The 12,318-nt window shown below is 39.2% G+C and overlaps 1 protein-coding gene across 2 annotated transcripts in view; it reads right to left on the bottom strand.

Annotated features, from left to right (window-relative positions):
• cacna2d3a (calcium channel, voltage-dependent, alpha 2/delta subunit 3a) overlaps nucleotides 1-12,318 on the bottom strand; it is a 174,304-nt gene that overhangs the window by 102,538 nt on the left and 59,448 nt on the right. For both annotated transcript variants that reach the window (XM_035536211.1, XM_035536210.1), the window contains exon 5: nucleotides 4,089-4,251. In XM_035536211.1, coding sequence (XP_035392104.1) covers nucleotides 4,089-4,251 — 163 coding nt within the window. The remainder of the gene's footprint in view (nucleotides 1-4,088; nucleotides 4,252-12,318) is intronic.

The raw sequence follows: 12,318 nt of genomic DNA, 5'->3' as shown, positions 1-12,318 counted from the left end.
GCTAATCATCTGGTTCTCTTTACCTGCTCATCAGCACAGCTAGGCACAGAATTCCAGTCTACGTCTCTATTTATTTTAACTTGTTCCTGTAGCTAGCTAGCCAAGTGTTGCATTTGGTATATAACTGTTTGTTATCTCTGTTTCATTGTCTTGTTTTGTTCATCAGTTTGTCATTGAACATAACTTCCAAGTTTGTGTTGTCTTAACACAAAGCATAATCTAAATAATGAGGAATGTTGCTGTAAAGCATACTTTGCGACATAACATAGAGCATAACATGAACAGCAGACGTATTTCTGTGGTCACACAATGTGTAGCACCATATTGCACAGCGCTAGTTTGGATGGTATGAGAGGCAGAGAGCGAGACAGAGAAACAGAGGGGGAATTAGAGAAGGACTGACTGGCCTATGGGCTGCTTTCTACAACAAGAAGACATTCCCTAGGAGAGAAAATCATTTATTATATTCAAGCCCCAGTTACTTCCCTAAATGAATCGCGTGATATCCCATATTAAATTTTGACCTTATAGCCGGGTGGTACATTAGCGGCTCTGTATATTTTAGAGAATTATCTGTCCTCATTGCCATTCATCTTCCTTCCGGAAGAGAAAAATGAACTGCTCCTCCCCATTCTTTAGCATGAATCTGCCGAATCAAATATCGAATTACACTGATTATCTCTCTTCTCAGCCTTATCAGAGGCCTGAGTTTATTTGTGCGAGAATACTAAGACTGGCTTTCAGTGTGAGTCACAAATTCCATATATATTACATAAAGAAAATGTATTTATTTATCTTATGTTCAGTTAAAATACTTGCTTTTATAAATAAGCTTACATGAGGAATAGTGCTTTATATGTGCTTGGTTGTAATCATGCTTATAGTCACACTGAGCAGGATCTCATTGGGGATTTGCTTGTTTGCTTAACTGATATAGTTAAAGTTTAAAAAGAATTGGTTGTAGCGCAATTGTAACATATGACAATTATGCAAATCCTCAGAGTGGACAGCATATACAAAAAGAACATCTTGCTCAAAAACCACCAGCATCATTATCATTATGAGCTTTTATGGAGGTGATAGCCACAATAATTTCTCTGAAAGAACCTGCTCCAGCTCATCAAGAGGCTGAAAAGCTCTTCAGGCCTGACTCTGTTCTAACAGAACTAAATAAACATGTTGACTAACTTCTGAGGATTTCAGTCATGAGGACTTGCAAAAGACACTCCTTTTAAACTCTAGGTGAAAATGCACAGGGTTAATGGTGACTGCACAGGGTTAATGGTGTGTCAGAGAAGCTATGGACATATGGAAGACGATCCTGACTAAACTAACTACTGTCAGGCACAATTGTAGACTCCCTGGACTAGTGACAAACTACCATCAGACAGTATGCTAGCAGATATGAATGCAGCAATAAGCACAATTCCAACTACCAGTACAACTGAAAACAACAAACTGCCTAATAGTCATGGTTGAGATTCTAGGCTACAAAATGCAGCCCACTCACTCTGTCTCCCTTGGAAACAAAGGCTGGACCAAGATAAAGACAACTTGGATGAGAGTCAGCAAACTGACAGAGATTGCCTGGAAAAAATACAATGGGCAAATTATAATCAAGGTCCTGGAGTCTGTTAAAGTCAATAAGACCAGGAGAGCCTTCATCCAGAAGTCGGTGGAACACTGGAGGGCAACACTAGAAGTCATCTCAATGACAATTGCCTAGGTCATCTTAGATCTATACCATCTTACATCTGCGATCTATACCAAGCGGATGCACTGATGTTCTTCATAGGCCTGAACCCTCACTGATCCGCCTCACCAGGATCTAGTGAATGGACACTTGAATGTAATTTGGGTTGGAGATGTGTGATTAGCTGATTGCAAAAAAAAGGATCAGGGCATGGAAACCATGAACCAGAAACCAGAAGGAGAGCAACATCCAAGTACCTACACAGTTTAGGGCAGGTCCTCCAAAGCCAGTTGAAGCCACAAACATGCATTCTCTGCCAGTTTTCAGATATACAGTACATACTATAAATATATACATATATAGGAGATGCTTTGGACTATATCTTTCCAGCTCACAGTTTAATCACATTGGTTCATTCAGAAATTCCCATTTTATAGCTAATTTGAAAGCTAAATTGACAGATCACAAAAAAATGAATTCATAGTTGATAGATTGGTCAAAGAATTTGTTCAGTTTCTAATTGCTGGTTACATGTTGAGTGCTTGAGAAATTTCTGTAAACGGGAGTCCTATTTACAGTGGAGCGATTGCGTGTGTTATGTCTGCACTAATACAATGAGTTAAATATGGCTAACATACAAGTAAATAAACTCTTCTCAGCAAAGGATTATTAATCATGCTTCATCATGCCAGCAATTTATGAATTATCCTTCCATAGTTGATCATGTTTTCGTTTCCTTTCATTAAAATTTGATGAATTGTATAACAAATTCAGTAAAATAATTTTTTTTATATTTATTTTAATAATATTTATAATATGCATGTTATCCACACTGAGTTTATTTTCTGCTTGTCATTTTGTGCTACAGCCTGGGGGGGTTGCACATGATGCAAATTTTGGAAGATAAAAAGGTTAATATTATGTACCAAAAGATTATAAAGTTTACATTGGTGCATGTCCAGGGCAACAAAAGAAGATAAACATTGTGGTTAAAATTTGTGTGCTAAATAGTTCATGGCACTGCATTTCTCTCTAGTACTTTCACACACCTTGAATCAAGTAGCCAGATAACATAGAAATAAATGTAAAAAATAAAACTCTAAATTATTTTCAAATTGTTTTAATGAAAAATAAAGAGTCATCATATATTTATAAAATATATATTTATAAAATGTGACATTTGGTTCATATATAAACTACATTTATAACTACAAACAGCTACATTCTACTAAAGCCCCTCTGTGTATGTAATCTGAGTGTACACACAGCAAGCACTGATATCAATCTTTTTGATTCAGATCACATATACAATTCATCTTTTCTGACAACAGTCTTTGTGCCTATTATGGATTTAGCCTAGAATTTATCATCTGCACTGTCATCTTCCTTATAAACTACATTTCGCTCCAAGAACAGAACACATATCTGTGTGTGTGTGTGTGTGTGTGTGTGTGTGTGTGTGTGTGTGTGTATCTTTGCGTGCACTCTATATAAGAAACAGCCCTGATCCACTTATGTCCAACAAGTGGTGCCTAACTGAACCTCATATTCTTTAAAATGCCTCTCATGCCTCTCCAAAAACTGACATTCACTTGTTGTTAACAAAGATATAATTCCTTCATGAGAAGAACATTAATAAACTGTGTGTTCAGAAGTATTATTTAGCAAATCATGCATTACCATTGTTATGAGGTTGTCATGCCTGCGTCTGTGGATTTCAGTACCCAGAACCCCTACTCTCTGACCACGCCCCCAGTATCTTCACTCATTCTAGCTCTTCAATCTGTTAATCCATTTAACCCTTTCCTTATTATGTTTGCTGGCCCCCCACCACCATTACATTGCACCTTAGCTTACTGATTGTTGTTTTGGTTTTTCATTTCTTGACTTTGTTCTGTTCTTGGGTTTTGTACCATTATCTCTGTTTTTCACTTATGCTGTTTCACATCCTACTGTTTATGATTCTTTGCCTGGATATTGGTTTTCCTACATTTTTTTCATGGCCTTCATATCATTTGCATTCCTTTAAAGCTGAGCCTTTATTTAACCGAAAATGCTATTCCACTCTCTGTGTGACTCTGACAGAGGTAATGGTTTGTTGAATTAGAAGCAGTAATTTTTTAAAGTAATGACCTTTTATTCATGTTAGTCTGTACAATAATTCATTCAATTCTGATATGATAATTTAACTATACATGTTCTACAGGCTAAAGAAATACCAATTGCTCAACTTGTTTAGTAAAACATTGTGCTTAGAGCAGGGCTGAGCTACACTCTTGCAATTTAGGTTTGAATACCAGTTGTGTCAGATGTCACCTTTCAAAGAATTGGAGATCTTGCACAAATGTTTTGTAATTTCAAGAGCATTTTGAACAACGAACATAAAGAAGCATACCTTTGTTGTACATGTTGGTGGGCACCTGGACCACACTGAGGCTGAGGTTAACTGACAGATTGTTGAAATGTTCGTTAGGTTGCAGGATGAACTCTCCACCGAGTTCCACGTTGTTCCCTTCCTGGTCCAGCTCATTTATGAGCACAGCATTAAAGTATTCATACTAAAGGAGGAGAAAGAGGAAAAGAGCATCAGTGAAGAACGCCACTTAAGTGTAAACAGTTCTCTACTCAAGCTTGTATTAGAGACAGGGCCCCCTAAGAGAAATGCGAACTTGCTAGACAATCTTCAAAAAACCTCACTGGACTGAACACTATAATGATATGGGGGCAAGCCATTTTGGACAACCGTACTGGCTTTTTCCTTAGTACATAATTTGGGACCACTTCACATCACAACCTCCCAAAAATATGAAAATGGAATTCAGAAACCTGGTTTTGTGAATGATCCTATAGGTCCACTTTAAACTTTTATAAATTAGATTATGGACCTTTTGTGGTAAAACAGAATTCCATTACTTGGTTGTTATATTAACCTTGTGGCTTGAGTGCAAAACCTCACAAGAAAAATCCAGTTGTCAACTACTTTTTTGGGTAAGTGGAAAACTGTGTAAAATGGATTTTTGATTTTTGCCAAGACATGCTTGTGACGAGACAAGCAAGGCCAGACGCTCACGGATGTAGAGAAATAGATTTATTATATTCCAACTTCGTGATGGGTGAACAGACCAGGGTCAAACCCAGGAAAGCCAAGACAGGGGTAATACAAATCATAAAGGTAAACAGTTTGTCCAAAAACCAAAGAGCAATAGCAAACCAGGCAAACAATACCAAAAAGGGGGCAGGCAAAAATCAGAAGTCTAGAGAGCAAGAAACACGGGAGAGAAAACAAGGAAAGAACACTCGGTAAACACACTCAAAACTAGTGGCAATAATTCGCAATACTGGTAAGGTCTAAGCAGATTTATATACAGTTGAGACATAGAGAAACAGGTGATGTCAATATTCTGGTTATGAGGATCTGAATGAATGTGTATGATTGGATGAGTCTTTAGCCATGTGACGCACAGTATGTTGGGTGTTGTAGTTTGCTTGGGGTTGGGTCGACGTGACAATGCCTTTAAGCTGCACCAATCCCCAAGTCTGAAACTAGCATGATCACACAACTGAAAATTTGTAATAACCATCCAACATGTATAAGGTTAAGATTACAAATGGTTAAAATTAGGCCTAGTGTCATGTATTGGATTTGTTGTTGTTTTTACAACTTCATTTGTACAGAGTACAATGAGATCTCTTGCTCATTCTAATTGGTATTAAGTTTAGGTGAGATAACTCAGTCTAAATCGCTAAAAATCAGTACCAAGTTGGATGTTTTCTAAATTTCTGTTATGGACAGATAAACATTACTCATTTAAGTAGTGGGACCTCAATGAAATATTGACAACCAGCAAATTCCAATGCACACCTGCACAGCCAGAGCAACACAGTGCAGTGCTGAATCACTCTGAACTAATGCTGAATCAGCAAAAATAAATAAATAGAACCACACAGCTCAATACATTCCACCAGACATTCATTACACACACTTTGACCTTAAAGTACACATTTACAAGCACAAAAAGAACAAACAAGCACAACCCTTCACCCTTTAACCTTTTTCCTGTGTCTCTGGAGAAGTTATTAATAAATCAGTTATTACATTTAAATACAGAGCAGTACTATCGCTATAGACTTCACTGATATTTTCAGTTTCTACTCATTTCAATGGAACAATACAACTTATCAGACTTTAAGCTATAAACTCCAAGATTCAAGAGCCTTGTCATGAGATATTTTCGCCTACTGATCTAAATCAGGATTTAGTGCAAATGATTGCTTTTTCATTTTCATTCAAATTGTTTTATTTGGCAGATTTAGCAGACAACTCGGGCAAAGAACAATACAAGCATTTTAAGATGGTTTATATGACCGCTGACAATTAAACATATGGTTTTGCATCTTTGTGGTACAGAAAGGTAAAATCTTTGGTCTTTTATTTGAATTAAACAAATAAATGTTGGCTGCCTGCTCTTCATAACACAATTCTGTTGCCAGATCAAAAGTGATCATAGAACACCTTAAAAGAAAATCTGTGGAAGCAGAAAAGACAAGAAGGGGTTCCTAAAGAATTTCTAAATATTCAGACCTCGATCAGCCCAAAGAGGCACAGATAGTTTGAATACTGAGACAATTCAGTACCATTGCTACTCTGGCTAAGAGTGCGTGTCCTATAAAGACCAGAATTCCCAATCCTGATGGAGTGAATACACCCTTCATCCCACCAAGTTCACATGCCCCCCACCAACTGGAGCCATATCTCCACCCTCCCGTTCCTAACACTTCACTCCAACTCCCTACGTCATCTCAGCGATGCAAGCAGCACACATATATAGCCATCAATTATGTCTCAGGAATCGCTGCTCATATATCAATATAATTTATCTGTGTTCATTGGCCTGGTTATTATCTTATTATCAGGGCCTGGCCAAGACACCCAGGCACAAGGTGAAAGCATTGAGTCTACAGCCAAAGGACTCCCTCAGAGCAAAGTAAACCCCCAGCTATTACAGTACTGCTTTTACTATAGAATCTCTACTCATTTGCAGTCTTTTGCATCTGAGCTCAGCTTAATTCTTGTGCACAAAACATGACAATTTAGCAACACATCAGCACAAATGTGAAGATATCGCAAAACAATGTATGTTTATTTGCATAAGTATGACAAGGTCTGACATCTTACTCACAGAGATTTCAAAGGGAGCAAAAAAAGGTATGTAGCAAATATCAGGGTAAGTAAATTGGAGGAAAAAAGAGACCAACTCCTCAGGGCGGAACACTATTATCCTTACAACTACACAGCTTCCTGATGATCATTTCAGAGAATTGGCTAGGCTCTCTCCCCAGTACTGAGCCCTGAGAGTGAGCAGCGAGGCAGTGGGAAATGACACGCTTAGCGAACACATCCCACGAGCTCCCGTGCAAAATGGCTGATGGTGCTGTGTGACACAAACGAGCGTTCAACAGCTGTGTACATACGCCGTCAGTGAAGGCAGCAGAGCATCAATGACATTTGGTGAACAGATGCTTACTTTATGGAGCAACAGGGCCACTGGCTCTTATCACATATGGCCATGTGCATTGCAGAGGATTAATGATGCCACTTGACACAGAAAACCGATAGTGTTAATGTGGCGTTCACAATTTAAACATAGCAAGTGGGACTTTAGAGCTGCATCAGGAGTTTTGTTTCTTTACCATGATGACATGATCACAGTTTAGTTTGTGAAGCTTGAGTAGTGGGTGTTAAACCTGATGAAGTTGATGTGAAAGTTCATAGAAATCCTGGTCAGATAAAGACTCATGTAACTATGGTAAAACAAAAAAGATCAAACTTTACAAGCCTATTTCTCTCTCTCTCTCTCTCTCTCTCTCTCTCTCTCTCTCTCTCTCCATAAATCAAGGCTTTACACCATCTCCCAGCCCAATTATCCTTTAACCTTTCACCCTCTTATCTATTCTCTCACTCTTTCCCTCTCCATCTCTCTCTCCCCTACTTCTCACTTCTCTCTTCCACTCTATCTCTAGCCTGCTCTCACACTTTCTCTCCTATTCTCACACTCTCTCCTACTCTCTCTCTCTTGCTCACTCCCCTCCCACTTCATGGAAGCCCGTATTTTTAATCAAAGTCTATTATCACCCTAAAGACCTAATTGTGCCATGAATGATGGATTGATGCAGAGTGGAAACGGAGCTGGCTCTCTTAGCTGTTCTCCATCTATGAGCCCCATTGTGAGTGCCATCCACATCATCCACCCCACATCATCCACCCCACAACATCGAGCCCACAGCATGGAGCCCCCAGAAACCACCCCTCATCATCCACCTCGCATCATCCGTGCCATATCATCCACATCGCATCATCCAGCCAACAACATCCCCCCCATCTCATTCATCTCACATCATCCATGCCACGTCATCCAGCCAACAACATCCACCTCACATCATCCACTCCACATCATGCACCCCACGTCATCCACCTCATATCATCCACCCCACATCATCCACTCAACATTATCCAGCCCACAACATCCACCTCACATCATCCACTCCACATGCACAGCTTGAGCAGTGCAGTTACGATCTGAGGAATTACATGGCTGAACTGCCAAACTATGATGGCAGTAATTACACCAAGATATGTCCGGCTACATGTGTGTAAATGGCAGAGTATTTGTGAGGAAGAGAATGGCATGTCTTAGGGGAAATAAAATACAGCTGTGATTCATACACTCACCCGGGAGATTTTTCATTGGATAACCACCTGTTCACCATGTTCAACGAGAACATATAACACATTTGTCAGGTTCAGACTATAAACATTTTTCTGTCACATCTGATTGATCATATGCCCCCACCCCTTCATTTTTCATTTTCATTTTCCCAACATCTCAACACTAATACTACCTGGTCCAGCTATTCAGTTGTAGTCTGTCAATATTGGCTAAATATGGGGCAAAATATTGAAACTGACGAATCAGAATAATATATTATTGGCATGGAATGATAGTTATTACATAGTTATTACAGTGCATTAAGTTACAGTTATATTGGGCTTTCAAAAGTTCTTCTATTTCTCAGCCACCATGCAAGTGTCTGTGTATAAACAAATGAATGAATGAATGAATGAATGAATGAATGAACAAAAGAAAGAAACAAACAACAACATGTGTCGCTGTCTTATCTGTAATCCTAAAATATATGTTTTGAGTAAAAGTCTGAAATGCCTTTGGACAAACGTCAATAGCATCTAACAGAGCAGCAGCCGGTGCCCTTTTAGAGCAACACTATAGAGAACACAGCCTGATCTGATTAACTCCACTAGCCGTTCAAGTGCACAACACAACAAGCTTTCCCAAGCTGACCTTTAGTTTAAAGGATCATTGTTAAATATTAAATAATATGAAAATGGCCTCATCGTTCACAGCTATTGACAAGTGCAATGGAAGGCTCCTCTTACACCTGACCTTTAGATGTCAAGTGTAAAGGCAGTTCTAGGGTTTTAGGCTAGAAAAGAAGTCAAGAGCGCTACTTTACTTTGGAACAGTCATCCCAGCTCTGGGTGTAATGCAAATCTCACAACAAATATGTTGTACCACATCTTAAATATTTAGGAGTCAGCAGCTGAATGATTAGGAGGTTCTCCATAACCTCTCCATACCACCTGGTAGAGCAGGTATAATAAGATCCTAGAAACACCAAGATCATGGCTTTAACTCCTAGAAAGCAAACATACTATCATACAATTAACATATACACGTTAGTTGCTCTGGATGAAAGTTTGTGCTTTATGCTGAAAATGTAAGAGTATAAATCTCTGATTGTAGATCACTGTCCTACCATGTGTGAGTTCCTGGGGCTATGAGATGTGTTCTATGGTGGTGAATGCTGCTCAAATGTGGTCACTTTTGCACTTGACAGATATCATTTGTCATTATTATTTGGAGTAAGATACATTTATTATATTTTTTATGCATTACAACTTCAATCACACCTATTTGCAGGACTGGATGTAGGTATCTGGGTAGGTAAATACAAAAAGGATAAAAAAAACTAAAACAGGTTGTAGGCAATGCTCATATACACCCAACGCAGATATTCCTATATGCACAGATGTTCTGCCTTCTATATGAGATTATATGAACTCCCTTTCCTGGAGTTTACTGAAAAGTTTTGTAACCTAAAAAAGATACTCTTCTTTAGCTTCATCAATCCAGCCCTATTTTAGAAAGCCCACACAGTTCACTAACAGTCCTACCATCTTATCAGTACACATTATACCCTTCGGTTCTCTGTGTCTGTGTGGGCACGGATGGCCTACAAGCCACCATGCATTTTTCGAGTCCACCCCCTCAATAGCTGTCTATTATCAGTGGACAAAGAAGTAATAAATGAGTTTGCTCACAGTGGTGCATATGTGCAGTAATTCTTAAGGTTCTCTGCATGCTTCACAAATGTCATAGGTTGCAATCCACAGTGTGATGCTCAGGTCTTGGTTCCCCCAGTTTAGCCCAAATGGCAAGACAGGTGAAGGATTGCCTTTTTTAAACAATAAGAGCACTGGCTTATCTCAGTTGCCCTGTTGTTCCGATCTGTCTGAGACATACCCATTAGTTTTTCAGTGTCCTGCTATTTTATTGGCTGAAGGCTTTGAATGGCAGACACTTGAGCAGTTAGTTATGTGTCAGTGAGCTAAGCGGTTCAACAAAACCCTGACAGTTCTATTGCTTGGGCTGCCATGTCTGAACATTTCTTCTCCATAAAGTGGTGAAAATTATATTATCCTTAAATGAAAAGATTTTTAAAATCAGATCAAATCAGGAGACTCAAATGTACATTTCAAGCTTTTTTGCTGTTTGGCTGGTATTTTGGCTAAGCTGTTTCACGAGAGAGGCTCTTTTTAATAATTAGCATGCTCAACGTTGCTTGTATTTATGGTGCTGCTTTCGCTTCACCATTTGCGTTTCTGCTTCATGAAATGCTTTTAAATGACTGCTCTTTCTCTCAGCACAGCATGTGAGTTGCACTTTCTCCACTCAGTCTATGCACACATCTTCTGCAGTCACTCCGACAGTCTCTCTTTGGCATAACTCTGTTCCCTGAAGACATCTAAAAAGCCTACATCAAGTCCTCAGGGAATATAATAGATTATAGAAAAGGGTGGGAGCATTAAATGCGCATGTTATTATGGAAAATGCTTTGTCAGGGTTGAGATCAGGGGGTTTAAGGGTATCTCTGCCAAGCACATCAACGCAGTTGCTCTCAGGGCTCACATCTACGTTAGTGTTCCAGCACCTTGTGTTATGGTGCTGAGCCTTCTCTTGCATGGAGTCTCACAGGTGGGGTGCTGGTTAGGGGTGCAGTCCACAACAGCCTCCTCTCATTGCTGTAGTGTTTACTGGCAAAATCTAAAGCTCACATCCTTTATATGATGGATGGAGAATGTGGCTCTGAATTCATATTGGAAAAATTGCTTTTACCCTGCTTGTTGGAACTCTTTTTGGTCAAATGTTTTTGTGACGGTGAGCGGTAAGGAGGTGGACGCATGTGTGGAGATGAGCGAGATTTATTAGGGGCAAATCGAGAGTCGTAGTCGTCGGAGTAGTCCAGGGTCATAGAGCCAACATGGAAAGTATGAGGATACATGATTAATCAAACAAAAGCACGAAGGCAAACAGGGGAAGCAGGCTACAAGAGATGCTAGGACAAACTCAGAGGCTAACAAACACGAAGGCTAGGAAAAACACAAAGGCACGGAGTACAAACTTACATACAGGCTTTCAGATATTCAGACATTCAAACAAACATCCAACCACTAATGAACAGCCAAGACAAAGTGAACAAGACAGGGCTAAAATACATGAACTTAACAAGACTAGAAACGAGGAACAGGTGAAAGTAATGACAGGCCAAACAAAGGGTGGAGAAAACAAAACTAAGGAATGGAACCAAAATAACACAAACGACAGGGAAACCATCAAAGCGAGGCGGGACCAACCATGACAGTTTTATGTAGAAATGGCTGATCCCAGATCTCAGTGTATTTGTGTGTATCCTTGTATTTGTATTGCATATATGTACATTTGATATGAAAAGGCACATTGTGTAAATCTGTCTGTATGTGGAAATTCTTCAGGCAATTCCTGTTTCAGTATGACGTCTATGTTTCTATTCTTTGTCTTGGCACATACCCTTACCAAATGGTAGTACTCAGATATTAATATTCATCAAGAAGTGCAAATGGGAAGACATGATACCATAATGATCATTAAACCAGAAGTCTTTAACAGAAGCATAATATGACCTACACTAGCTACTAAACAGAAAACTCAAACTCTTAACATTTATATATTCTATAATGTTGGCCTGTGGCAGTCACAAAAGACAAAGCTGCAAAAATGCAAATGCTCACATGAATGCAGGGAGACAGGCAGACATGGCAAGCGTGCACACACACACACACACACACACACACACATACATACACACACACACACACACACTCGCACAAAATGCAAATCACAGACTCCAAGAGTTTATGGATTCCAGAACCATACAGAGATATGAACAATAACTATTGATTTTGCTTTCAGAGCTTGCATGAGATAGATACAAGGACAGAAACAGAAAGG

Source organism: Electrophorus electricus, chromosome 18, assembly GCF_013358815.1.
Source record: "Electrophorus electricus isolate fEleEle1 chromosome 18, fEleEle1.pri, whole genome shotgun sequence".
Lineage (NCBI taxonomy): Eukaryota > Metazoa > Chordata > Actinopteri > Gymnotiformes > Gymnotidae > Electrophorus > Electrophorus electricus.
The sequence above is the reverse complement of the archived record's forward strand: the minus strand, read 5'-3'. Positions and strand labels throughout refer to the sequence as shown.